At 37.0% G+C, this 27,727-nt stretch overlaps 1 protein-coding gene across 9 annotated transcripts in view; it reads left to right on the forward strand.

Moving 5' to 3' along the window:
* Positions 1 to 27,727, forward strand: part of MAPK10 (mitogen-activated protein kinase 10) — a 339,795-nt gene that overhangs the window by 160,477 nt on the left and 151,591 nt on the right. For 6 of the 9 annotated variants that reach the window (XM_033214181.1, XM_033214176.1, XM_033214180.1 and 3 more), the window contains one exon: positions 11,552 to 11,623. In XM_033214181.1, coding sequence (XP_033070072.1) covers positions 11,558 to 11,623 — 66 coding nt within the window. In that variant the 5' untranslated portion in view covers positions 11,552 to 11,557. Of the gene's footprint in view, positions 1 to 11,551; positions 11,651 to 27,727 lie in introns of all 9 variants that reach the window. The other 3 variants (XM_033214177.1, XM_033214179.1, XM_033214178.1) reach the window with 1 other exon arrangement.

The raw sequence follows: 27,727 nt of genomic DNA on the forward strand, positions 1-27,727 counted from the left end.
TATTAGAGACATGCATTACGAATATTTTCTCTCAGGCTTCAGCTCGCATATTCAGCTTATTAATGTTATTTTTAAATTAGTAGTATTTTTAATTTTATGAATTTATTTTTTCATTTATTTTCCTTTTATGATTAGCTTGTTTTTGGATTTGTGCCTACCCCCAGGTTCACGGAGATATTCTCCTATATTTTCTTTGTGAAGCTTTAAATTGTCTTTTTCTTCTTTTTTTAGTGGTTGTTCTAGAGTTAACACCCCGCATTTTTAATGTATAATAATCTAGCTTCAAATAATATTCTGTTTCACATATAGTTTAAGAAACTTATAATAGTATACTTCCATTTTCCTCTACAATCCTTTGAGCTATTGATGTTACATATTTTACTTACACACACATTAGGCCTCATAAAACATTGCTATTAGTTGTGTTTTAAAGAGGCAATTATATTTGAAAGAAATTACCAGAAAGGTACTTTATATTTACTCACATAGTATAAAGGTGTATAGTTCTTATACACTTCTTTAAGGTTTATTTGTAAGCATTCATGGGTTTTGATATTATTTTAAATGGTATTTTTATTTTCAAACTGTTCATTTTCAGCATTCAAAATACATTGTTTCATTGTTGTTCACTGTCTTGTAGCATGCATGAAACAGGGAAGTCTTCCAGTCACTCTTTGAATTTCCCTCAGTCTTCTCACAGCACTTTGTTCATTACTTTTGTTATGAATATCATATAATATTGTAACCATTCATTTATATGTCTTTTCCTTTCTATTTAAGATCTTCTCAAGGAAAATAACTATGTTTTATTAATCTTCACAACCCCAGGGCCTACCACTATTGTTGGTATATAGATAATATTGAGAAAATGTTTATTGAATGAAAGAAGAACCCAATTTTAAAAGTACAAGTCTACGTTTTTTAATTATCTCCTTATATTGAAACCTGTGAATTTGCGATACATTTGATGCTAACAAATTAGGAACAAGGAGTTTGCAGTAGTGGAAATATGAAGGAAAGAATCCAAGCACAGTGACTTCAGAAATGCTACCCAGCAAGGACGTTTCAGTTCTGTACTGCTGAAGTGGGCATGTGGGAAATGATAACATCCAGCACCCCCGCCCCGAAACAAACAATGTGTTTTAATTTTTAATGAATGAATAATCTTACTATGAAAAGCAAGCATCCTGACCTTTCCTAGTTTGCATTACAAAGACTCCAGTGTAACACCATAGCTGAAAAAGTTACGAAGTCGATGCATAACCTTCTTGCTCTACGAAGACACCCTAAAAGATAAAGAATGTTTACAATGACAATCCCAGCAAATTACAAAAAATGTGTTTGCTAATTGTTTTCCCTGGAAGCATAGCAAAGAGCATTTGGCCCATTGCATAGAAGCAACACAAATGGTCAAGGTGGTATCTCAATATTATGCTAAAGTGAAATTAGTGACAATATATGGGTGCAATATACGACCTGTAAATAGCTTGAAAGAGAAGGAGAAACTAATTTAGGGAGTTTAGTGCTTTCAATCACTAGTTGTTCTTCTGGGAAAAGCCCCATATGTGCATTTCTTGCTATGCTATACACTCTACTGAGTTTCTCTTTATTATATGTCTGTAGGAATTACTGGATACTCCAAACAAAGCACTAGGCCAAATTGCATGAATGAGATACACTAGAGAATTTATTAGGTTGAATTGGTGCACAGCAGCTGCTGTAAGATAATGTAACTATGATGTGTTTTCACAGCTTAGATCAATGTTTAAATTCTTGTGTATATGAGATGTGTCAACTAAACCACAGGAGGTTTAAGAAGCTTCAAAAATGGAAAAATCAAATTGTTCTGGGCAGCTCCAGGATTCCATGGTTTGTCACTGAAATGCAATATATACAAGGAAGAACCATGAACTACTAATTATTAAAAAAAAAAAAGGTCCAACTGTTTCTAAGTTCAGTCAGTATACAATGTCATTACTTATAAGTAATTTCTGTATTTATTACATAACAGATTTACTATAAATGACTTTTATAACAACCTGAAAGCATATGTATGATACAGGAACACAAAGTCATTGTTAATTAAAAAGGACTTTGTGTTCTTGTATCATACATATGCTTGCAAGCTGTCATAGACACATTTTGACTCTTCCATGTTCAAAAGGATTCTCCCTATAATATGCAAAAGACCAGATGAAAAATATGTCTTGAAACAAGTAATTATCTTTTCAAGGGCTGCAGTAGAAAATAGAATTAAATTTAGTTTTCTAATAAGAACTGTGCATATGCTCACTTTAAGATATTGTCAAATTCTAAGGTAGATGTGCCATCATTTAGAGCAGGAGGCAGCAAGTTATGATCCATCAGCCAAATTCAGTTCATCACCTGTTTTAATAAATAAAATTGTATCAGAACACAGCCATCCATTAGTTTATAAATTGTCAATGGCTGCGTTCACGTTACAGTGGCAAAACTGAGTAATCGTGGGAGGAACTGTATGAGCTATAAAGCCTAAGAAATTTACTAGTTGGCCTTTACAGAAAAAGTTTGCCAACCTCTGATTTAGAGCACGCTGACCGGCAAAGAACCAGAAGTATACCGTTAACCTCAATAGAAAGGCCAAACTAATTTAATGTCTCCAACCATAAGTATATAAATGCATAAAATACTTTCTAAAATAATATCTAATTTCTCATAAATAATACCTCTATAGTTTTACATCTGAAACTTAGATGTTTCTTAAAATACTGTTCATATAACAAGATAGAAGTAAAATTCTTTAATTTTGATGGCACAAAAGAGTATGATTTGCAACCAGCAGGAAGAAAAGTAATTAACCTTAGAGTTTTATCACCAACGAGAGAAAGGGACACCAAACAAGATAGCTAGTACAGCAAATTATTCCCAGTACCATAACGATTCAGTAATATGGTAACCATCGACATAGACAGCACACAAATATGAGAAATAATGTGTGGAACCTGAATAGAAACAAAAGAGGAACCTCGGAGTGGTAACAACTTCAGTTTTGGAAATCCAGCCATGTTTAAGGACTTCTGGTGCACTGCAGACAGCTTATTGTCATGGTTTCTTTCCTTCTTTCAACTCTTGTTAAGAAATCATATTGCAGTAATTTCCCAATTCTTTTTCTTTTTACTAAACAGTAGACACTATGCATGGCTTAAATTATAGACTGGGAAATGGCGATGGGTTACACAAGTTGTAGTCTATGTGAGCTGATCTGACATTGTAGGACTCCCAGATATATATTTTTTTAATTATAAAAACTGTTCTTTCCATGATTTTGGAAAGTCAGAACTGCTGAGATGGAATGCAACAAGAAGTCAAAACAAACAATTCTACAATAACCGTAAAACCCAAAAGGCAGTGAAAGCAATAAAAGTCAGAAGTCAATGACTATTACATTAAATAAAATTAAAGAAAAAAAATTCAGCTATAAGCTATTGTGACTAACCCATAACACAGAGCAGTTGAAAGAGATTTTTAAGTACTAAGGGAGATATCCCCACCACATAAAAAATATTTAAACCAAAGAGAGCTAGTATCTTATATTAACAAAATAACCTTTAAGGCAAAAAGTATTATTAAGAATTACAATAGTCATTACTTAATGACAAAAGAGAAACACCCCAAGAAAATGTAACAGTCTTGGACTTACATGCACTTAGCGTTACCTCAAAAAGTGTAAAGCAAATATTAACACAATTATAAGACTACAAAAGAAAACCGAAAAATTCACCATCACAGTGAGAGATTTTTTTTTTAATGTTTCAACAGTAACTATATTTTTTTTTTGTTTTTTTCTCTCTCTCTTTTTTTATTATTATACTTTAAGTTCTAGGGTATATATGCACAATGTGCAGGTTTGTTACATATGTATACTTGCGCCATGTTGGTGTGCTGCACCCATCAACTCATCAGCACCCATCCACTCGTCATTTACATCAGGTATAACTCCCAATGCCATCCCTCCGCCCTACCCCCTCCCCACAATAGACCCTGGTGTGTGATGTTCCCCTTCCCGAGTACAAGTAATTGCATTGTTCAGTTCCCACCTATGAGTGAGAACATGCAGTGTTTGGTTTTCTGTTCTTGTGATAGTTTGCTGAGAATGATGGTTTCGAGCTACATCCATGTCCCTACAAAGGACACGAACTCATCCTTTTTTATGGCTGCATAGTATTCCATGGTGTATATGTGCCACATTTCCTTAATCCAGTCTGTCACTGATGGACATTTGGGTTGATTCCAAGTCTTTGCAATTGTGAATAGTGTCGCAATGAACATACGTGTGCATGTGTCTTTATAGCAGCATGATTTATAATCCTTTGGGTATATACCCAGTAATGGGATGGCTGGGTCATATGGTACTTCTAGTTCTAGATCCTTGAGGAATCGTCATACTGTTTTCCATAATGGTTGAACTAGTTTACAATCCCACCAACAGTGTAAAAGTGTTCCTATTTCTCCACATCCTCTCCAGCACCTGTTGTTTCCTGACTTTTTAATGATTGCCATTCGAACTGGTATGAGATGGTATCTCATTGTGGTTTTGATTTGCATTTGTCTGATGGCCAGTGATGAGGAGCATTTTTTCATGTGTCTGTTGGCTGTATGAATGTCTTCTTTTGAGAAATGTCTGTTTATATCCTTTCCCCACTTTTTGATGGGGTTGTTTTATTTTTGTAAATTTTTTTGAGTTCTTTGTAGGTCCTGGACATTAGCCCTTTGTCAGATGAGTAGATTGCAAAAATGTTCTCCCATTCTGTAGGTTGCCTGTTCACTCTGATGGTAGTTTCTTTTGCTGTGCAGAAGCTCTTTAGTTTAATTAGATCCCATTTGTCAATTTTGGCTTTTGCTGCCGTTGCTTTTGGTGTTTTAGACATGAAGTCCTTGCCCGTGCCTATGTCCTGAATGGTATTACCTAGGTTTTCTTCTAGGGTTTTTATGGTATTAGCTCTAACACTTAAGTCGCTAATCCATCTTGAATTAATTTTTGTTTAAGGAGTAAGGAAAGGATCCAGTTTCAGCTTTCTACTTATGGCTAGCCAATTTTCCCAGCACCATTTATCAAATAGGGAATCCTTTCCCCATTTCTTGTTTTTCTCAGGTTTGTCAAAGATCAGATGGCTGTAGATGTGTGGTATCATTTCTGAGGACTCTGTTCTGTTCCATTGGTCTATATCTCTGTTTTGGTACCAGTACCACACGGTTTTGGTTACTGTAGCCTTGTAGTATAGTTTGAAGTCAGGAAGCGTGATGCCTCCAGCTTTGTTCTTTTGACTTAGGATTGTCTTGGCAATGTGGGCTCCTTTTTGGTTCCATCGGGGCGGAGCAAGATGGCTGAATAGGAACAGCTCCAGTCTCCAGGTCCCAGCACGAGCGACACAGAAGACGGGTGATTTCTGCATTTTCAACTGAGGCACCAGGTTCATCTCACTAGGCAGTGCCGCACAATCAGTGCTGGTCAGCTGGTGCAGCCCGACCAGTGAGAGCTGAAGCAGGGAGAGGCATCACCTCACCTGGGAAGTGCAAGGGGGAAGGGAATCACTTTTCCTAGCCAAGGGAACTGAGACACATAACACCTGGAAAAGCGGGTAACTTCCACCCCAATACTGCACTTTACCAAGGGTCTTAGCAAATGGCACACCAGGAGATTATATCCCACAGCTGGTCGGGAGGGTCCCATGCCCACGGAGCCTCCCTCATTACTAGCACAGTAGTCTGAGATCTAACTGCAAGGTAGCAGCAAGGCTGGGGTAGGGGCACCCGCCATTGCTGAGGCTTAAGTAGGTAAACAAAGCCACTAGGAAGCTCAAACTGGGTGGAGCCCACAGCAGCTCAAGGAGGCCTGCCTGTCTCTGTAGACTCCACCTCTGGGGACAGGGCACAGCTAAACAAAAAGCAGCAGAAACCTCTGCGGATGCAAACGACCCTGTCTGACAGCTGTGAAGAGAGCAATGTATCTCCCAACACAGAGGTTGAGGATCTGAGAACAGACAGACTGCCTGTTCAAGTGGGTCCCTGACCCCTGAGTAGCCTAACTGGGAGACATCCCCCATTAGGTGCAGACCAACACCGCACACCTCATATGGCAGGGTACACCCCTGAGACGAAGCTTCCAGAGCAAGAATCAGACAGCAACACTTGCTGTTCAGCAATATTCTATCTTCTGCAGGCTCTGCTGCTGATACCCAGGCAAACAGGGTCTGGAGTGGACCTCAAGCAATCTCCAACAGACCTACAGCTGAGGGTCCTGACTGTTAGAAGGAAAACTAACAGAAAGAAAGGACACCCACACCAAAACCCCATCATTACACCACCGTTATCAAAGACCAAAGGCAGATAAAACCACAAAGATGGGGAAAAAGCAGGGCAGAAAAGCTGGAAATTCAAAAAATCAGAGCGCATCTCCCCCTCCAAAGGAACATAGCTCATCGCCAGCAATGAATCAAAGCTGGACAGAGAGTGACTTTGACGAGTTGAGAGAAGAAGGCTTCAGTCCATCAAACTTCTCAGAGCTAAAGGAGGAATTACATACCCAGCGCAAATAAACTAAAAATCTTGAAAAAAGAATGGAAGAATGGATAACTAGAATAATCAGAGAATGCCACAAAGATACTCCTCGAGAAGAACAACTCCAAGACACATAATTGTCAGATTCACCAAAGTTGAAATGAAGGAAAAACTGTTAAGGGCAGCCAGAGAGAAAGATCAGGTTACTCACAAAGGGAAGCCCATCAGACTAACAGCAGATCTCTTGGCAGAAACTCTACAAGGCAGAAGAGAGTGGGGGCCAATATTCAACATTCTTAAAGAAAAGAATTTTAAACCCAGAATTTCACATCCAGCCAAACTAAGTTTCATAAGTGAAGGAGAAATAAAATCCTTCACAGACAAGCAAATGCTTAGAGGTTTTGTCACCGCCAAGCCTGCCCTACAAGAGATCCTGAAGGAAGCACTAAACATGGAAAGGAAAAACCGGTACCAGCCACTGCAAAAACATGCCAAAATGTAAAGACCATCGAGGCTAGGAAGAAACTGCATCAACTAACGAGCAAAATAACCAGCTAGTATCATAATGACAGGATCAAGTTCATGCATAACAATATTAACCTTAAATGTAAATGGACTAAATGGTCCAATTAAAAGCACAGACTGGCAAATTGGATAAAGAGTCAACACCCATCAGTTTGCTATATTCAGGAGACCCATCTCACATGCAGAGACACACACAGGCTCAAAATAAAGGGATGGAGGAAGATCTACCAAGCAAATGGAGAACAAAAAAAGCAGGGATTGCAATCCTAGTCTCTGATAAAACAAACTTTAAACCATCAAAGATCAAAAGAGACAAAGAAGGCCATTACATAATGGTTAAGGGTTCAATTCAACAGGAAGAGCTAACTATCCTAAATATATATGCACCCAATACAGGAGCACCGAGATTCATACAGCAAGTCCTTAGAGACTTACAAAGAGATGTAGATTCCCATACAATAATAATGGGAGACTTCAACACCCCACTGTCAACATTAGACAGATCAATGAGACAGAAAGTTAACAAGGATATCCAGGAATTGAACTCAACTCTGCACCAAGCACACCTAATAGACATCTACAGAACTCTCCACCCCAAATCAACAGAATATACATTCTTCTCAGCACCACATTGCACTTATTCCAAAATTGACCACATAATTGGAAGTAAATGTACAAGAACAGAAATTATAACAAATTGTCTCTCAGACCATAGTGCAATCAAACTAGAACTCAGGACTAAGAAACTCAATCAAAACCGCTCAACTACATGGAAACTGAACAACCTGCTCCTGAATGACTACTGAGTACATAACGAAATGAAGGCAGAAATAAAGATGTTCTTTGAAACCAATGAGAACAAAGATACAACATATCAGAATCTCTGGGACACATTTAAAGCAGTGTGTAGAGGGAAATTTATAGCACTAAATGCCCACAAGAGAAAGCAGGAAAGATCTAAAATTGACACCCTAACATCACAATTAAAAGAACTAGAGAAAGAAAAGCAAACACATTCAAAAGCTAGCAGAAGGCAAGAAATAACTAAGATCAGAGCAGAACTGAAGGAGATAGAGACACAAAAAACCCTCCAAAATATCAATGAATCCAGGAGTTGGTTTTTTGAAAAGATCAACAAAATTGATAGACTGCTAGCAAGACTAATAAAGAAGAAAAGAGAGAGGAATCAAATAGATGCAATAAAAAATGATAAAGGAGATATCACCACCAACCCCACAGAAATACAAACTACCATCAGAGAATACTATAAACACCTCTACACAAATAAACTAGAAGACCTAGAAGAAATGGATAATTTCCTGGACACTTCCACTCTTCCAAGACTAAACCAGGAAGAAGTTGAATCCCTGAATAGACCAATAGCAGGCTCTGAAATTGAGGCAATTATTAATAGCTTACCAACCAAAAAAAGTCCAGGACCAGATGGATTCACAGCTGAATTCTACCAGAGGTACAAGGAGGGGCTGGTATCATTCCTTCTGAAACTTTTCCAATCAATAGAAAAAGAGGGAATCCTCTATAACTCGTTTTATGAGACTAACATCATCCTCATACCAAAGCCTGGCAGAGACACAACAAAAAAAGAGAACTTTAGACCAATATCCCTGATGAACATTGATGCAAAAATCCTCAATAAATACTGGCAAACCGAATCCAGCAGCACATCAAAAAGCTTACCCACCATGATCAAGTGGGCTTCATCCCTGGGATGCAAGGCTGGTTCAACATATGCAAACCAATAAACATAATCCAGCATATAAACAGAACCAAAGACAAAAACCACATAATTATCTCAATAGATGCAGAAAAGTCCTTTGGCAAAATTCAGCAGCCCTTCATGCTAAAAACTCCCAATAAATTCGGTATTGATGGAACATACCTCAAAATAATAAGAGCTATTTATGACAAACCCACAGCCAATATGATACTGAATGCGGAAAAACTGGAAGCATTCCCTTTGAAAACTGTCACAAGACAGGGATGCCCTCTCTCTCCACTCCTATTCAACATAGTTTTGGAAGTTCTGGGTAGGGCAATCAGGCAAGAGAAAGAAATAAAGGGTATTCAGTTAGGAAAAGAAGAAGTCAAATTGTCCCTGTTTGCAGATGACATGATTGTATATTTAGAAAACCCCATCATCTCAGCCCAAAATCTCCTTACGCTGAGAAGCAACTTCAGAAAAGTCTCAGGCTACAAAATTAATGTGCAAAAATCACAAGCATTCTTATACACCAATAACCGACAAACAGAGAGCCAAATCATGAATGACCTTCCATTCACAATTCCTTCAAAGCGAATAAAATACCTAGGAATCCACCTTACAAGGGATGTAAATGACCTCTTCAAGGAGAACTACAAACCACTGCTCAGTGAAATAAAAGAGGACACAAACAAATGGAAGAACATACCATGCTCGTGGATAGGAAGAATCAATATCGTGAAAATGGCCATACTGCTCAAGGTAATTTATAGATTCAATGCCATTCCCATCAAGCTACCAATGACTTTCTTCACATAATTGGAAAAAACTGCTTTAAAGTTCATATGGAACCAAAAAAGACCCCACATTGCCAAGACAATCCAAAGTCAAAAGAACAAAGCTGGAGGCATCACGCTACCTGACTTCAAACTATACTACAATGCTACAGTAACCAAAACCACATGGTACTGGTACCAAAACAGAGATATAGACCAATGGAACAGAACAGAGTCCTCAGAAATGATACCACACATCTACAGCCATCTGATCTTTGACAAACCTGAGGAAAATAAGAATGGGGAAGGGATTCCCTATTTAATAAATGGTGCTGGGAAAATTGGCTAGCCATAAGTAGAAAGCTGAAACTGGATCCTTTCCTTACTCCTTATATGAAAATTAATTCAAGATGGATTAGAGACTTAAATGTTAGAGCTAATACCATAAAAACCCTAGAAGAAAACTTAGGTAATACCATTCAGGACATAGGCATGGGCAAGGACTTCATGTCTAAAACACCAAAAGCAATGGCAGCAAAAGCCAAAATTGACAAATGGGATCTAATTAAGCTACAGAGCTTCTGCACAGCAAAAGAAACTACCATCAGAGTGAACAGGCAACCTACAGAATGGGAGAACATTTTTGCAATCTACCCATTTGACAAAGGCTAATATTCAGAACCTACAAAGAACTCAATCAAATTTACAAGAAAAAAACAAACAACCCCATCAAAAAGTGGGCAAAGGATATGAACAGACTGGCCATCAGACAAATGCAAATCAAAACCACAATAAGATGCCATCTCACACCAGTTAGAATGGCGATCATTAAAAAGTCAGGAAACAACAGGTGCTGGAGAGGATGTGGAGAAATAGGAACACTTTTACACTGTTGGTGGGATTGTAAGCTAGCTCAACCATTATGGAAAACAGTATGGCGATTCCTCAAGGATCTAGAACTAGAAGTCCCATATGACCCAGCCATCCCATTACTGGGTATATGCCCAAAGGATTATAAATCATGCTGCTATAAAGACACATGCACATGTATGTTTATTGCGGCACTATTCACAATAGCAAAGACTTGTAATCAACTCAAATGTCTATCAGTGAAAGACTGGATTAAAAAAATGTGGCACATATACACCATGGAATACTATGCAGCCATAAAAAAGGATGAGTTCGTGTCCTTTGTAGGGTCATGGGTGCAGCTGGAAACCATCATTCTCAGCAAACTATCGCAAGAACAGAAAACCAAACACCGCATGTTCTCCCTCATAGGTGGGAACTGAACAATGAGATCACTTGTACTCGGGAAGGGGAACATCACACTCTGGGGCCTATTATGGGGAGGGAGTAGGGCGGAGGGATGGCACTGGGAGTTATACCTGATGTAAATGACGAGTGGATGGGTGCTGATGAGTTGATGGGTGCAGCACACCAACGTGGCACAGGTATACATATGTAACAAACCTACACGTTGTGCACATATACCCTAGAACTTAAAGTATAATAATAAAAAAAAGGAAAATGTATCTATACTCATACACTAAGCTCTAATATAATTACTCCAAGTTGTATATAGAATTATATTATAGATTATATTTTATTTAATAGTGCTTTTATTCTACAGTAAGTACATATATCCTGTTCAGCATATGTTTGAGAGTTTTTTTTAAATTAAATGTTAAGAACTGAAAATTCTTTATAGCAAGATGTATTTCCCTTTAAATTATTAGGTATGTCCCCTTTCTTATAGCTAATCTTTATGAGTATGATGGAATTGATCATTATAAAAGATAGGACCTTTTAACCTTATTTCATTATTAAATACAGTTTGTGAAAGGTATAGTATAGGTCAAGATAAGGGTTATGTTGGAGATATGTTGTGCATGATACTTTGCATATAACTCAAATTATGCCAAAATCTATATTGTTATGTAATGAAAAAGAAGTAATTTGAAAATTTATGTTCCATTTCTTTTTCCTCTAGGTATTTATGAGCCTCCATTTCTTATACTACTGCAGTGAACCAACATTGGATGTGAAAATTGCCTTTTGTCAGGTGTGTGTTCCTTACAGGTAAAACAAGGTACAGTATATTCCCTTGTATTTCCACTTTGACATACCATGTCCATATATTCCACACCAAAGTCAGTATTTATATCATATTAAAAGTAGTTTAGGATTGGGAGCTGGCAAGATGGCCAAATAGAAACAGCTCCAGTCTGCAGCTCCCAGCGAGATCAATGCAGAAGACGAGTGATTTCTGCTTTTTCACCTGAGGTACCATTAGACAACTTCTGTAATCTCACTGGGACTGGTTACACAGTGGGTGCAGCCCACAGAGGGAGAGCTGAAGCAGTGTGGGGCGTCACCTCACCCAGGAAGTGCAAGGGGTCAGGGAACTCCCTCCCCTAGTCAAGGGGAGCCATGAAGGACTGTGCCATGAGGAAAGGTGCACTCTGACCCAGATGCTAGGCTTTTTCCATGGTCTTCGCAACCTGCAGATTCCCTCAGGTGTCTACACCACAGGGGTCCTGGGTTTCAGGCACAAAACGGGGCAGCCATTTGGGCAGACACCAAGCTAGCTACAAGAGATTTTTTTCATATCCCAGTGGTGCCTGGAACACCAGTGAGACAGAACCATTTACTCCCCTGGAAAGGGGGCTGACGCCAGGAGGCCAAGTGGTCTAGCTCAGCGGATCCCACTCCCATGGAGCCCAGCAAGCTAAGATCCACTGGCTTGAAAATTCTCACCGACAGCACAGCCATCTGAAGTCGACCTGGGATGCTCAGGCTTGGTGGGGGCAGGGGCGTCTACCCTTACTGAGGCTTGAGCAGGCGGTTTTCCCCTCACAGTGTAAACAAAATCGCCAGAAAGTTCGAACCAGGCGGAGGCCACTGCAGGTCAGCAAAGCTGCTGTAGCCAGATTGTCTCTAGATTCCGCCTCTCTGGGCAGAGCATCTCTGAAAGAAAGGCAGCAGCCTCAGTCAGGGACTTATAGATGAAACTCCCATCTCCCTGGGATGGAGTACCTGGTGAAGGGGTGGCTGTGGGCACAGCTTCAGCAGACTTAAACATCCCTGCCTGCCTGCTCTGAAGAGAGCAGCAGATCTCCCAGCACAGCAATCAAGCTCTGCTAAGGGACAGACTATCTCCTCAAGTGGGTCCCTAACCCCACACCTCCCAGCAAGGGTGGACAGACGCCTCATACAGGAGAGCTCTGGCTGGCATCTGGAGGGTGCCCCTCTGAGAAAACCCTCCAGGGGAAGGAACAGGCACAATATTTGCTGTTCTGCAGTCTCTGCTGGTAATACTTAGGCAAACAGGATCTGGAGTGGACCTCCAGCAAACTCCAGCAGAGGGGCCTGTTAAATGGAAAACTAACAAACAGAAAGGAATAGCATCAACATCAGCAAGAAGGACATTCACAGAAAAATCCCATCTGAAGGTAACCGGCATCAAAGACCAAAGGTAGATAAATCCACAAAGATGAGGAAAAACCAGGACAAAAAGGCTGAAAACTCCAAAAACCAGAATGCCTCTTCTGCTCCAAAGGATCACAACTCCTCGCCAGCAAGGGAAAAATTTTGTTCTATTTTGTTAACCTTTTCAAAAAACCAGCTCCTGGATTAATTGATTTTTTGAAGGGTTTTTCGTGTATCTATCCTTCAGTTTTGCTCTGACCTTAGTTATTTCTTGTCCTCTGCTATCTTTTGAATTTGTTTACTCTTGCTTCTCTAGTTATTTTAATTATGATGTTAGGGTGTTGATTTTAGATCTTCTTCACTTTCTCCTGAGGGCATTTAGTGCTATAAATTTCCCTTTAACCACGACTTTAGCTGTGTCCCAGGGATTCTGGTATGTTGTGTCTTTGTTCTCTTTGATTTCAAATAACTTATTTCTGCCTTAATTTGCCCAGTAGTCATTTAGGACCAGAAACACCGTTTGACTCAGAAATCCCATTACTGGGTATATATCCAAAGGGTTATAAATCATTCCATTATAAAGACCTATGCACAGGTATGTTTATAGCAGCACTTATAGCATCACAATAGCAAAGACTTGCAACCAAACCAAATGTCCATCAGTAATAGACTGTATAAAGAAAATGTGGCACATACACACTATGGAATACTATGCAGCCATAAAAAAGATGAGTTCATGTCCTTTGCAGTGATGTGGATGAAGCTGGAAACCATCATTCTCAGCAAACTAACACGGGAACAGAAAACCAAACACCCCATGTTCTCACTCACATGTGGGAATTGAACACTGAGAACACATGAACACAGGGAGGGGAGCATCACACACCAGGGCATGTCAGCAGGTGGAGGGCTAAGGGAGGGATAGAATCAGGAGAAGCACCTAATGTAGATGACGGGTTGATAAGTGCAGCAAACCACCGTGGCACGTGTATACCTATGTAACAACCCGCATGTTCTGCACATGTATCCCAGAACTTAAAGTATAATTTGAAAAAAAAGTAGTTTAGGAAATGGAAGTGAATAGGTGTTTTGTTTCTAATTCATTTGAGTTAGAATGGGAATAAAGGTATTTTTTTCAAGTTTTATTGTAAAGTGATTTCTTCTTTGATTATATTTACACTTCAAGATTTTAATATTTCTTTTCAAATCCTTGAAATGGGACTTTAACCATAAAAATGGCTTCATTCTGTACAGTTGTCCCCCCTTATCTGTGGTTTCGGTTTCCACAGTTTCAGTCACCCACTGTTAACTGTGGTCCTCAAAATATTAAATTGAAAATTCCAGAAATAAGAACTCATGAGTTTTAGATTGCACACTGTTCTGAGTAGTGTGAAGAAATCTTGTGCCATCTTGCTCCATCCCACTTAGGTTGTGCAGCATGTCCATATAATGCCACCTGCCAGTGAATTACATAACAGCCATCTCTGTTATCAGATTGACTGTTGTGGTATCACATTGCTCGTGTTCAAGTAACCTTTATTTTACTTAATTGTTCTATTTTTTTATTAGTTATTGTTGTTAATATCTTACTGTGCCTAACTTATAAGTTAAACTTTATCGTAGGTATATATGTATAGGGTTCAGTGCTATCTGTGGTTTCAGGCATCCACTGGGAGTCTTAAAATGTATTCTCTGAATATAAGGGGAGACTACTGTAGTATTTCTCATCATAACAACTGATTAGCCTCAAATAGAATATCTCTAAACCCACTACAATAATATAGAGGTGGTACTCAGTTTGTTTTGTGATGCCTAATTCTAACCAGTACTTAGAATAGTAAAAATGTTAACCAACAATAATGACAAATAACGGTATATTTAACCTAGAAGGGAAAGTAAGAAGGTGGCAACAACGTTTGGTAGTGTGCATGGACTAGATAAGAGTTGACTTCTTTGTGTTCATGAGAACCCTATTTTTAAGGAGAAGGCTCCCTGGGGCACCTACATATACTTCAAGTATGTTTAAAACAGTTCTAACTTAACCCTGTTGTCATATAATTGATAGTACTCTCTTTTACTCTCAAGAACTGTTCTAGTTTGGACAATAAATTATATGTTAACCTTATTCATACTTAAGCAGAGAGCTTCCCTTCAGTTTTTCAGCAGTGATTATCATTGTACCTTCTCTTTGAGCTGTGTTGTAAATAGAGACTGACATGCATTTTGAAACAAGATTTTAAAAATAACTCTTTTGCTTTATTTTAATGCAATTTTTCCTGATTCTAGAATTAATATTTGTTTATTATAGAAAATATAGAAAGGCATAAAGGGAAACAAAACATAGTTTTTGCATATACTCTATACCTACTGTATCTACTTTCCTTGAGCATAGATTTTCTATGACAAAGTAAAATGTGTTACCTGCTATAAATAAGATTTACTGATCTCTCTCATCTCCCTAACCTGTAGTTATTGCAGTTTCTGAAGCCGTAGGCCATTAGACAACTTCTCTAATAAGAACTCCAGTGCTAAACAACCTTGGTTAAAAATTCCATTTCTATCACTTACTGGCCATTTACTTGTGACCTTGGGCAAGTTACTTGATCTCTAGTGCTTCAGTTTCTTTATTTATAAAAGGAGGAAATAATAATGCCTACATTTTAGGCTTGGTATGAGAATTAAATGAGTTTATACTTGCAAAGCACTGAGAGCAGTACTGGAACATGTGTTTGTTAAATAGATGATTAAATTTTAAATAAATTTACATTCACTCTCTGGTGCTCCCACTGAGTCCCAGTGCTTTAAATATTATCATTATCTTGAATATCACACAGTTTTATCTCCAACCCAAACATTTTCCTGGAACTGGACTCATATTCAACTGTCTGTGCTACATCTCCATAGATGTCAAATAGGCATATCAGACTGTACGCATTCCAAAGCAACATCTCGTCTTTCCTCTAAAATTACTCTTCCCATTGTCTACTCTAGTTCAGTAACTGATAACTCCACCCTTCCAGTTATAATAAAATCCCTGGAATCATCTTTTGGGTCACATTCCATATTCAAGCCATCAGCAAATTCTGTTGACTCTATAATTAAAACCTAACTGGAATCTCACCGATTCTCACTATTTTTCCACTACCACCCTGATCCAAGATACCCTTATCTCTTGCTTAAATTATTGTTGGAGCTTCTACTTTTGCCCACCCCCAAGCGGTTTACTCTTAAAACATTAGAAAGAATTGTCTTTGAAAAATATAAGTGAGATTGTGTCACTCCTTGACTAAAACTAAAACAAAAGAGAAAGATCTTTCAATGTCTTCCCATCTCACTCAGCAAAATCCTTATAATAAATCCCCAAGCCTTTATTGTCTAGCCCCCTAGAAACCTCTATCCTAAAATGTTCTTCTGTTACTCACTTGGACCACTCCTTAACCATCTTCACGGCTTTGCTCAAACGTCATTTTTAAGGAAATCTTTCCTGACAACCCTATTTCAAATTGTCCTAACCACCCGACTGCATACCCAACTTCCCTGCCTCCGTAACACATCAATATCTAATGTTCTATTTATGTTGCTGGTCTGGAATTTTGCTTCCCTCTCTCCACTGGAATGCATTTTGCACATGAACCAGATTTTTTTCAGTGTCTTGCTGGGGCCAGTTCACAGAGGCTCACAAGAGCTGAATATGCACAACTTTCCAACTCAAAGTTTAATGATGCCAAGTTGGTAACTTAAAATCTGTCACAATCGGAGTATTTATGTTACAGAAATGTGCAAATACTGCAAATAGGTCCCCTTCCCATTTTTCCTCTTCCGCAGCCAGTTGTTAAACATTTACCATCACGTTCACTGCTGTACTGCAACACTCACAATAGTATCTGACATAGGGTCAGTGTATTAGGCAGTTCTTGTGATGCTATAAAGAAATACTTAAGGCTGGGTAATTTATAAAGAAAAGAGGTTTAACTGACTCATGGTTCTGCAGACAGTACAAGAAATGTGGTGCCGGCATCTGCTTCTGGTGAGGGACTCAGGAAGCTCACAATTACGGTAGAAAGCAAAGGAGGAGCAGGCATCTCACACGACCAGAGTGGGAGCCAAGAGAAAAATTGGTGAAGGTTCCACACACTTCTAAGCAACCAGATCTCACAAGAACTCACTCACTATAGTGAGGACAGGACCAAGCCACAACCCAAACACCTCCCACCAGGCCCCACCTCCAGCACTGGGGATTACATTTTAACATGATATTTGAAGAGGACAAATATCCAAACCGTATCAGTAGGCTCTCATCAGACATTTGCATAATGAGTAAATGAATTATACATGTTTTGTTTATGTAATCAGTTGCAACAGTGATCCTGGTGTGGTGGAAAATGAGTAGGCCTGAATTTTTAGGTTAAATATCTGGGCCTTACCACTTGCAAGCTGTATGACTGTGAGCTATTTCCCTAGCCTTCATTATCCTAGGCATTTGCATGCCATTGACACTTAAAAAACATACCAACCAAAACCAAAAAACTAAATTATGTTTTACATATTTCCAGTTTAAATCTGAACCTCAAAAACAATATCAATTAACATAACCTTAAACTTTCAGCCATTTTTTAAAATACAGAAAGTCTTCGTGTAGGTTGTAATTATTTTTCAGTTCAACTTTCTACATCTGGGTGCAGATACAGAATGTTTATTTTTAATGAAAGTTCTTTTAAAGCAAAGGAATAAAAAGAAGTGAAACATGAACTTTCTTAATGACTCTGGATTTTCTTGCTTACTATGAGCTTTTAATACATAGAAAATATGCATGCATATAACATTTTTTAAAAATCTAGAAATAACGTAGTAAGCAGACTATTTCCATTTGTGACTGGACATTTTATTTACTTTCCGTGTAGAATTTTCCTTGATAATAACATTTATTTTTATTTTTCCTGTAGCTCTGTGCCTCATTCACTTCTCTAGCAATTGAAAGAAAATAATGTATTGATTTTTAGAGGCAGAATGATCTATTGGGGTTTTCTTTCAAACTATGCTCCGTGGAAGCTTCTCATTTCCTGGGGTATCTCACAGATCCTTTATGTGCTATGGTGTTTAAGCTTATCACCAGCTTGGCTAAGGCTACTCTCAACTTTTTGCCCGAGAGACAATACTCAAAGACCTTAAAAAACTTGTCAATAATTAATTAATGATTGACTGTGTCCCGAATTCCATTCTCTTGAGCCTTAGTCCATGGGGTTTTCAATTATGTAGTATTTCTAAGTTTTTCACTATTGTCTGTAAGAAATCAGAGAAATATGGAAAATAAAATTGCTGAATAGTATTGTTAGCAGAAAATATGTACGTTATCTATAATAGTTTTTACCTTAATTCTTAACTGAATTATTTGAAGAATATGGGATTCACTGACTTTTTTTAAAAAGTTACTCTTATTATTTTTTTTTAACCCAACAAAGTGGTTTTTGAAGGCAAGAGGTTTCTTGTTATAGTCTCGGGGGAAATTTTTCATTGTAATGTTGGACAATAAAAGAATAATCTTTAGTTGGCACTGGTATTAATTCAATAATTACAAAAATATAAACCTACAGGGAATATAAAGTGCAAAATTCTTGATTCTCCTGAGAAATAGGTAAGTAGTCTTAGCTCTCTTTTCTCAATTGAACAGAGATACAGAACTGTTACATTTCACTCTATAAATTTAAAAAGACTCATGAAAGTGTTCTTTTTGGAACTTTGTTGTACTGAACAGATTATTCAAGATTTTAACCAGGGGATATATTCACAGAGAAATAATATGTGTTGTGGCCTCCCAACTCCTACACACTCACCGGTGTCTACAGCACTTACTGCATTCTTTGTGCATTACTACTAAGTTTATAGATTTGTTTTCCCCACTCAGTGGTACTATCTCAGGGTCAGGACCAGGGCATCTTCCTCCTTAACTCCCAGGGCTAGAAGTTTATCTTACTCCAGAAAATATTCAATGAAAGAGGGAAAATGAAAACCCAGCAGAAAAACACCATTTCCTAAGTAGAAATGTGTTTGCTTGCTTTTCAAAATCAAATCAATTTTTCAACATCCTCATATCCTACAATTATATATTAATAGATTTAATTATGTTTTCGTTATTTTCCTAATCATAAATCAGTGTTTACCTAACATTTATCTAATATTTATCAACTTACTGTCCTCTGTAAACATTTACCGATGATTTAGTTATGAATAATTTTAAATTATTTCCTGATTTTGAGAAAGCCTGTGACACAGAGGGTACAAATTAATTAATCAACAAATCATAAATTTAAGCAGCACTAGAAGTAAAAGGGACTGAGCTAAGACTGGTCTTCCTTTTTCTTGTGACACAAAAACTCCTTGTGGCTCCTTATCTACTCGTTGACTGATTGATTATTGGTTTTACCATTCATTGTTTCAACACATATTTTTAAGAGTTTTTGGTAATTTTTCTAATTTATTAGTTTAATATCTCTCCCATTTAAAAATTTAACTTAATTACTTAAAAAAATTGACACATAACAATCCTACATGTTTATGGAGGTACATAGTGATGTTTTGATATATAGTGTATAGTAATCACATCAGAGTAATTAGCATATCCATCATCTCAAACATTTATCATTTCTTTGTGTTGGGAACATTCAATATCCTCCTTCTAACTATTTGAAATTTATAATATAAACTATAGTCACTCTACAGTGCTATAGAACACCATATTATATTCTTCCTGTCTAGTTCTAATTTTATACCCTTTAACAAATCTCTTTTTTCCTCCCAACCCTTACCTATCTCAGCCTCCAGTACCCTCTGGTCTACTTTTTACCTCTATAAGATCAACTTTTTTTTAGTTTCCATATATGAATGAGAACATGTGGTGTTTAACTTCCTATTCTTGTCTTATTTCACTTAACATAATGTCTTCCAGTTCCATTCGTGGTGCTGAGAATGACAGGATTTCATTTCTCTTTTATGGCTCAGTAGTATTCCATTGAGTGTATATACCTAATTTGCTTTATCTAGTCATCTGTTGTTGGACACCTAAGGTTGATTCCATGTCTTGGCTATTATGAATAGTGCAATAAACATGGGGGTGCAGATGTCTCTTTGATATAATAATTTTTTTTTTTTTATGAACACCCAGTAGTGGTGTATATGCGGGATCATATGGTAGTTCTACCTGTAGTTTTCTGAAGTTTTCTGAAGAACCTATGTACTGTTCTCCATAGTGGTTGTACTAGTTTACATTCCCATCAACAGTGTATAAGAGCTTCCTTGTCTCCACATTCTCACCAACATTTATTATTTTTTGTCCTTTTTATAATAGTCATTCTAACCAGAGTAGGATAACACATCAATGTGGTTTGATTTGTAGTTCCCTGATGATTAGTGATGTTGAGTGATCTTTTCATATATTTGTTGGCCATTTGTATGTCTTCTTTTGAGACATGTCTGTTGAGATCATTTGTCTATTTATAATCCAGATTTTGTTGTTGTTGTTGTTGAGATATTCGAGCTCCTTGTATATTTAGGATATTAATTCCCTTTGGAATGAATAGTTTGAAAATATTTTCTCCCATTCTGTAGGTTCTATTTTCACTTTGTTGATTGTTTCCTTTGCTGTGCAAAAGCTTTATAGTTTGATACAATCCATTTTTCTTTGTTTTGTTTTGTTGCCTCTGCTTTTGAGGTCTTATTTTCATAAAATCTTTGCCCAGAACAATGTCCCAAAGCATATTCCCTATGTCTTCTTCTAGTAGGTTTTTAATTTCAGGTCTTACATTTAAGTATTTACTCTATCTTAAGTTGTATTTTGTTTATTGTGAGAGATAAAGATTTAGTTTCATTCTTCTTCATATGCATAACCATTTAGCATCATTTGTTGAAGAGGGTTTCCCTTCCCCAATGTATGTTCTTTGTAGCTTTGTCAAAAGGCAGTTGGCTGTAGATGTGTGAATTAATTCGTGGGTTTTCTAATCTGTTCTGTTGGTCTATGTGTCTGTTTTTATGCCAGTACCATGCTGTTTTGGTTACTATAGCCTTGTAGTATATTTTGAAGTCCGGTGGTGTAATACCTTTAACTTTGTTCTTTTTGTTCAGGATTGCTTTGTCTATCTGGGGCCTTTTGTGGTTCCATACAAATTTTTTGATTTTTTTTTTCCTGGGAAGAATGTCATTGGTATTTTGGGAGGCATTACATTGGATATGCAGGTTGCTTTGGTTAGTATGGTCATTTAATAGTATTAATTCTTCTGGTCCATAAGCATGAGATATCTTTTCATTTGTACCTTTTCAATTTCTTTAATCAGTGTTTTATAGTTTTCCTTGTATAAGTCTTTCACCTCCTTGGTTAAATTTATTCCTAGGTATTTTATTTCTTGTGTACTATTGTGTAAATGGATTGACTTCTTGATTTCTTTTCTTTCTTTTTTTATTTTTTTGAGATGGAGTCACTCTTTTGCCCAGGCTGGAATGCAGTGGTGTGATCTTAGCTCACTGCAACCTCCACCTCCTGGGTTCAAGTGATTCTCCTGCCTCAGCCTCCCGAGTAGCTGGGACTACAGGCGCTGACCACCACGCCAGGCTAACTTTTTGTATTTTTAGTAGAGACAGGGTTTCATCATGATAGGCAAGATGTTCTCAATCTCCTGACCTCATGATGTGCCCATCTTGGCCTCCCAAAGTGCTGTGATTATAAGCATGAGCCACCACACCCAACAAACTTCTTGATTTCTTTTTTAGCTAGTTTGTTGTTCGTGTGTAGAAATGCTACTGATTTTTGTTTGTTGATTTTGCATTCTGCAATTTTACTGAATTTGTTTGTTAGTTCTAAGGGTTTTTTAGAAGAGTCTTTGGGTTTTTCTATATATGAGATCATGTCATCTGCAAACGGGGACAATTTGCCTTCTTCCTTTCCACTTTGGATGCTCTTTACTTATTTCTTATGTTTAATTGCTTTGACTAGTTCTTCCAGTACTATGTTGAATAATACTGGAAAAAGTGGGCTGTCTTGTTCCACTTCTTAGAGGAAAAGCTTTAAGGTTTTCCCTATTCAGTATGATGTTAGCTATGGGTTTATCATAAATGGCCTTTGTTGCAAGATATCTTACTGAGTACTTATAATATGTACTTGTAATTTGTGTAATAGAAACTAGAGATACAGCATGATGTGGTTACTCCTCTAAAAAACATGCTGTTTACTCTCAATCATGATAGGGAGTGGTTAGGCTTATAAACATAAAAAAAAACAAACTCTACTCCTTAGAGTTCAAGACCTCAGGGATAAGCAATAATGAGTCACCAAACATCCAACCAACCAAAACCCCTCACTACTTATTGAATACTTACTGTGTGTGAAAAATTTATTAAGGTTTTACCTCATTTTATCTTTATAATACCACTTAAACTACATTTAACTGAGAACAAAAAACTATGATTAAATGCAAAGGAGCCTAAGATGTTTTTGGACCAGTAGGGGGAAAAAGGTTTTTACACAAACTCCAAAATATGGTGGTGGTATTTAAGGTCCAGAATACTACTGGAGATATGAAAAAAAATAGCAGTCTTAATGTGGAATTGTTAGTGTCAAAATTAGTCTTCAGTTAAAAACAACTCTTACTTTTTTTGGCATTTTACGTTGTAAGATATGATAGCCAAGATTAAACATGTAGCCTTTTTTTTTTAAGTTAAAGCAATGTCTTTTAAATAAATATGAAATATTATTAGATGACTTGATGAGTTAATTAAAATATATTTTATCCCTCTGGATAATAAAAGCACTATGTGTGTATATGTAATAATATCTACCCTTTAGCAAAATTACTGATCACTTGATTTACTATTATTTTTTGACACAGTGTTTTTCAATCTTTGGAAATTTCAGGATAATTTGCTAATGTTTTATGGGGTACAGTAAACTTTAAGAGCCCTTTTTAAACATGGGAACTAGTAAACAAGGGCATTTATGAAAAGAAGTGTCTGGAGTGTCCATGGAGTGGTTTTAAATGATATATTCAGATTACTAGCATCTAGAGCATTTAAAAAAATCATTAAACTTGGTTCCAGAATTATATGAGTTTTTAAAAACAGCTCTCTTGATTTGAAGGCATTTTGAATTCAAAGTAACTTGTTTTGCTCATTTCACTTGATGGGTCTATGATGTTTCTATTTCAAAGACTCTGAAAATATCCAATTAAAAATTTTATACTTCATTGGATGGCCATCCTAGATGGAATAAAGACTTCTACACCAATATGAGAAGTAGAGTATCAAAGAAAAAGATGTTTTGGCAGAGCAGGGCAAAGGAAAAACCTGCATAATATAACAGGTAAACTGTAAACCATTTTAAGTGATCTTTGAAACAAATGACATGATTTGTATGATTTAGGTTTTTGGAAGGACTGCCTGAACCTCCAAAAATCTCAATTTAGATTCTTCACTTGATAAAAATATGGCTTAAGGGGAAAAGCAGGTTGAACCATGGATGTAGTTGAAGGCACTGGTGTTTCATGAATAAATGGCTGTGGTTTTGAGATACGAACCTATATATCCCTTTTTTAAAAAACTATTTTAGTTTTTCATGTAATGGAGAAAGAGATATTTTTACTTTACCTTCTCCTTTTAGTGGGTGTTCTTTCTTATGTATTATTTAAGGAAACCTGACTCTAACTTTCTTCTACATCTGTTTTAATACGTAACATTTAATTTTGCACTAATTTTCTAAAATCACAATGTATATGCTTTTTTTTGAATGACTGAGTAAATTATTAAACAAAGATAAGGTAAATGTTATTATAAAAATGTGATATATCTTGTATGTTGAAATAAATCACAGAGATTTATATACTGTCATGGTAACAGTCTACCTGTTTTTATGGATGAATGATTCATGTTGCTTGACAATAGTTTTTTTCTGGGTATCCACAGGTGAACACAGTTATAACAAATTTCAAAAGTGTAAATTTAGTGCTGTGTTTCTGTTTTATATGCTCAGCAGTTTTTTGTGAAGATTTATTAAGTAGTTATTATAGTTAATGAATACCCTTAGTTATGCTGCTCAAGTTTAACAGAAAATTTGAAGTTCAGTTCCACGATAATTAGCTTTTCTGTATTGGTTCATTGTGAAAATGTGCTTTATTTTCTTGAAGCACAAAAAGGTCAGATTTTGACTTCTTTTTGAATTGGTTTAACCCCAATTTAAATGTAATTTGATGTTATGAGTTTAATTATTGTTGAGGTATTATTCAGAGTAAGTGCAGTTATTGGTAACATTTTTCAAAATACAGAAGTTATGTTAAAAAAATTCCAGAACTATTTGTAATTTTCAGTGTATGATTAATTTGTAATTATGCTCTGCAAGAGAAGCATCAACTTTTGGATTGCATTCTTGTCTATATTATGTTCTTAGGTAATCAACTAACTTCTTAAATACACTATTTTAATTCTATCATCATCCTGATAGGAGACTTTGGAAATACATTTTAAGTGATAATGTTTGCTCATCTGCACGGTTATTATTTGAAGGTGTGATGCATGATAACCATAGGCTGCATTTTTCAGTAGCTTAAGAAGAATGTCCACTTTGATTCTTAGTTCTAAAACCAATTCTAATCTGGAGTGTATCATTAAATTCCTCTTTTGTTCATCTTCTCTGTAAGTGAATGTTTTATTTGGTTATGTACATGTCTAACTCATTCCAATAAAGGTCAAGGCAGCTACAAAAGTACATATTCAAAAAGATGGAAAACAAGATCATGGAGAATGTGGAACTATTAAAGTGAGGTACTAATTAAATTATTTTATAACTGTGCAGATGAGGGAATGATAAGGATATGCTTCATGTATTAGTCCATTCTTGCATTGCTTTAAATCAATACCTGAGACTAGGTAATTTATAAATAAGAGAGATTTAATTGGTTCACAATACTGCAGACATGGAAGCATGGAAGCATCTGCTTGGCTTCTGGAGTGGCCTCAGGAAACTTATAATCATGGTGGATGGTGAAGGGGAAATAGGCACATCTTACATGGCAGGAGCAGGAGGAAGAGAGAGAGGAGGGAGGTGTTACACCCTTTTAAACAACCAGATCTCACAAAAACTCACTATTGAGATGATATAGCACTAAAGGGAATGGTGTTAAACCATGAGAAACTACCCCCATGATCCAATCATCTCTCACCAGGCCCTACCTCCAACACTGGGGATTACAATTCCACAGGAGATTTGGGTAGAGACACAGATCCAAGCCATATTGTGTCACATTGAGTTTAAGAATATTATTCTTTGCTGTGTGAATGAAAACATGGCTTTAGTGTTTCAGATTCTTTAATGCAGCATTTGAAAAACTCTAATTCTCTCCCATTCTGTAGGTTGCCTGTTCACTCTTATGGTAGTTTCTTTTGCTGAGCAGAAGTTCTTTAGTTTAACTGGATCCCATTTGTCAATTTTGGCTTTTGTTACCATTGCTTTTGGTGTTTTAGACATGAAGTCCTTACCCATGCCTATGTCCTAAATGATATTGCCTAGGTTTTCTTCTAGGGTTTTTATGGTTTTAGATCTAACATTTAAGCCTTTAATCCATCTTGAATTAATTTTTGTATAAGGATCCACTTTCAGCTTTCTACACATGGCTAGACAGTTTTCTCAGCACCGTTTATTAAGTAGGGAATCCTTTCCCCATTTCTTGTTTTTGTCAGGTTTGTCAAAGATCAGATGGTTGTAGATGTGTAGTATTATTTCTCAGGGCTCTATTCTGTTCCGTTGGTCTGTATCTCTGTTTTGGTACCAGTACCATGCTGTTTTGGTTACTGTAGCCTTGTAGTATAGTTTGAAGTCAGGTAGCGTGATGCCTCCAGCTTTGTTCTTTTGGCTTAGGATTGTTTTGGCAATGCAGGCTCTTTTTTGGTTCCATATGAACTTTAAAGTAGATTTTTCCAATTCTGTGAAGAAAGTCGTTGGTAGCTTGATGGGGATGGCATTGAATCTATAAATGACCTTGTGTAGTATGGCCATTTTCATGATATTGATTCTTCCTATCCATGAGCATGGAATGTTCTTCCATTTGTTTATGTCCTCTTTTATTTAGTTGGCAGTGGTTTGTAGTTCACCTTGAAGAGGTCCTTCACATCCCTTGTAAGTTGGATTCCTAGGTATTTTATTCTCTTTGAAGCAATTGTGAATGGGAGTTCACTCATGATTTGGCTCTCTGTCTGTTATTGGTGTGTAAGAATGCTTGTGATTTTTGCACATTGATTTTGTATTCTGAGACTTTTCTGAAGTTGCTTATCAGCTTAAGGAGGTTTTGGGCTGAGATGATGGGGTTTTCGAAATATACAATCATGTTATCTGCAAACAGGGACAATTTGACTTCCTCTTTTCCTAATTGAATACTCTTTATTTCTTTCTCCTGCCTGATTGCCCTGGCTATAACTTCCAACACTATGTTGGATAGGAGTGGTGAGAGAGGGCATTCCCGTCTTGTGCCAGTTTTCAAGGGGAATGCTTCCAGTTTTTCCCCATTCAGTATGATATTGGCTGTGGGTTTGTCATAAATAGCTCTTATTATTTTGAGATACATTCCATCAATACCTAGTTTATTGAGAGTTTTTAGCATGAAGGGCTGTTGAATTTTGTCAAAGGCCTTTTCTGCATCTATTGAGATAATCATGTGGTTTTTGTCTTTGGTTCTGTTTATATGTTGGATTACATTTATTGATGTGCATATGTTGAACCAGCCTTTCATCCCAGGGATGAAGCCCACTCATCTCACAAAGGGCTAATATTCAGAATCTGCAAAGAACTCAAACAAATTTACAAGAAAAAAACAAACAACCCCATCAAAAAGTGGGTGAAGGGTATGAACAAACACTTCTCAAAAGAAGACATTTATGCAACCAACAGACACATGAAAAAATGCTCATCATCACTGGCCATCAGAGAAATGCAAATCAGAACTGCAATGAGATACCATCTCACACCAGTTAGAATGGTGATCATTAAAAAGTCAGGAAAGAACAGGTGCTGGAGAGGATGTGGAGAAATAGGAACACTTTTACACTGTTCGTGGGACTGTAAACTAGTTCAACCATTGTGGAAGACAGTGTGGCGATTTCTCAAGGATCTAGAACTAGAAATACCATTTGACCCAGCCATCCCATTACTGGGTATATACCCAAAGGATTATAAATCATGCTGCTATGAAGACACATGCACACGTATGTTTATTGCAGCACTATTCACAATAGCAAAGACTTGGAACCAACCCAAATGTCCATCACTGATAGACTAGATTAAGAAAATGTGGCACATATACACCATGGAATACTATGCAGCCATAAAAATGATGAGTTCATGTCCTTTGTAGGGACATGGATGCAACTGGAAACCATCATTCCCCAGCAAACTATTGCAAGGACAGAAAACCAAACACCACATGTTCTCACTCATTGGTGGGAATTGAACAATGAGAACACTTGGACACAGGGCAGGGAACATCACACACCAGGGCTGTCATGGGGTGGCGGTATGGAGGAGGGATAGTATTAGGAGATATACCTAATGTCAATGACGAGTTAATGGGTGCAGCACACCAACATGGCACATATATAGATATGTAACAAACCTGCACATTGTGTACATATGCCTTATAACTTAAAGTATAATAATAATAAAAAAAGAAAATCTCTAATTCTCTTTTCTAAAAATGTAAAGATATATTTTAGA

This window comes from Trachypithecus francoisi, unplaced genomic scaffold, assembly GCF_009764315.1.
Source record: "Trachypithecus francoisi isolate TF-2019V2 unplaced genomic scaffold, Tfra_2.0 Lachesis_group1, whole genome shotgun sequence".
Taxonomy (NCBI): Eukaryota; Metazoa; Chordata; class Mammalia; order Primates; family Cercopithecidae; genus Trachypithecus; species Trachypithecus francoisi.